Below are 1,417 nucleotides of genomic sequence, written 5' to 3' on the forward strand. Positions count from 1 at the left end.
AAGTCGACGATCGGGAGAGGTTGAAGCTGATGAAAATCATTGATAGCAAAAAAATGATAAATTGTGCTTTTAGAAATTGGGAACTTTGCGTTTATCCGAATCTACCACAAACGAGCAAACACTCTTGGATGGTTAAAACTTGTTCGCAGGTTGAAAAACCTAGGTGTTTAATAATCGCTTTTCTCACCTATACGCCGGGAAGCGTGACGGACGGTTATAGCGGCGATTACGACGCGTGTTCGCTGACAAACGTTAAAGCATATATTAATTCAATCGAATACCCGTACGAGGATTTCAACGAGAGTTTCGACAAAAACCTGTTTACGATGTTCTATCAAAATTATATCGATTTCCAAAAACATTATTACGAGAGGGATAACTCCCAACCGTGCCTGTCGAGAGAAAAATATAAAGAGTTGGGACCATTTATCTGCATAGATTGTTCGCGACAAAGCGACGATGCGAAAATTTCTAACGTAGATCTACGTCTTGAAATAGAAGCATCCAATAACTTTCCCGCTAACACAGCCGCCTACTGTCTGGTTATTCACGATCGCGTGATTCAATACAACCCGTTTACCGGTGAAGTTAGAAAACTATAATAATTAACTTATTATAAAAATACATCCGACTCTTGTACGGTATATATGTGTTTGCATTTTACCATAGGATGTATACAACACTTATATATTATATAAAAATAATATTTGTAATATCGAATATGTTTTGTAATTTTGTGTTTGTAATAAATGAAATAATAAAAAAAATATAACGTCTTTTTTTTTTTCTAAAATATTATATTTGACAAAAATATATATATATATGCATGGTACAACGCATGTAGAAATCTCATTTTAGTATTTTACAATATATGTGCGTAGAGGGTAATAGTATCTCACAAACAGATGGTACATAATACATATATATAGGTACTTATTATAACGTGTTATTATATACATGTGTTCAATCTTGTCATCCTTTGGTCAGCCTCGACCGGAATGTTGAGGCCGGGGATGTGGCAGCCATTAACAATAATCCTAATATGTAAACATTGCTGGACCCTCGTGGAATCCAATAAGCTGTGAAAAATAATATTCGGATAAAATATGTGGGGTATTATATTATATTATAGCATAGAATAATATAATATTATATTATTTTAATATTGTATAACAATCACCTCTTCAATATCGGCGGCTCCGTCATCATTACTCGGTACGTAATCTATACCGTTATTTTGTATATTGGACGCCCAACACTTCGCCAGCTCTCTGTTCGCAGACAATTTAATCTGGTTAATGAAACTGTTCTCGCTATTTGGAAAGATATTCTGATATTCAGGGTGTGTCAGGGTGGGTCGGTATCGGCGGGGGGTGGTGAAGCGGGGGGTATCCAGAACCGGCCTTTCTACCCTACT

At 35.9% G+C, this 1,417-nt stretch overlaps 1 protein-coding gene across 1 annotated transcript; it reads left to right on the forward strand.

Annotated features, from left to right (window-relative positions):
- Positions 1-53: 53 nt before the first annotated feature.
- On the forward strand, positions 54-602 carry LOC103311004. The gene has a single exon (XM_008190521.1). The coding sequence runs from the start codon at positions 54-56 to the stop codon at positions 600-602; it is 549 nt and encodes a 182-aa protein (XP_008188743.1).
- Positions 603-1,417: the final 815 nt, after the last annotated feature.

The sequence above is a fragment of the Acyrthosiphon pisum genome, unplaced genomic scaffold, assembly GCF_005508785.2.
Source record: "Acyrthosiphon pisum isolate AL4f unplaced genomic scaffold, pea_aphid_22Mar2018_4r6ur Scaffold_385;HRSCAF=811, whole genome shotgun sequence".
NCBI lineage: Eukaryota > Metazoa > Arthropoda > Insecta > Hemiptera > Aphididae > Acyrthosiphon > Acyrthosiphon pisum.

Coding starts and splice junctions, on each gene's coding strand:
- LOC103311004 (XM_008190521.1), top strand. CDS start 54: ATGATAAATTGTGCTTTTAGAAATTGGGAACTTTGCGTTTATCCGAAT.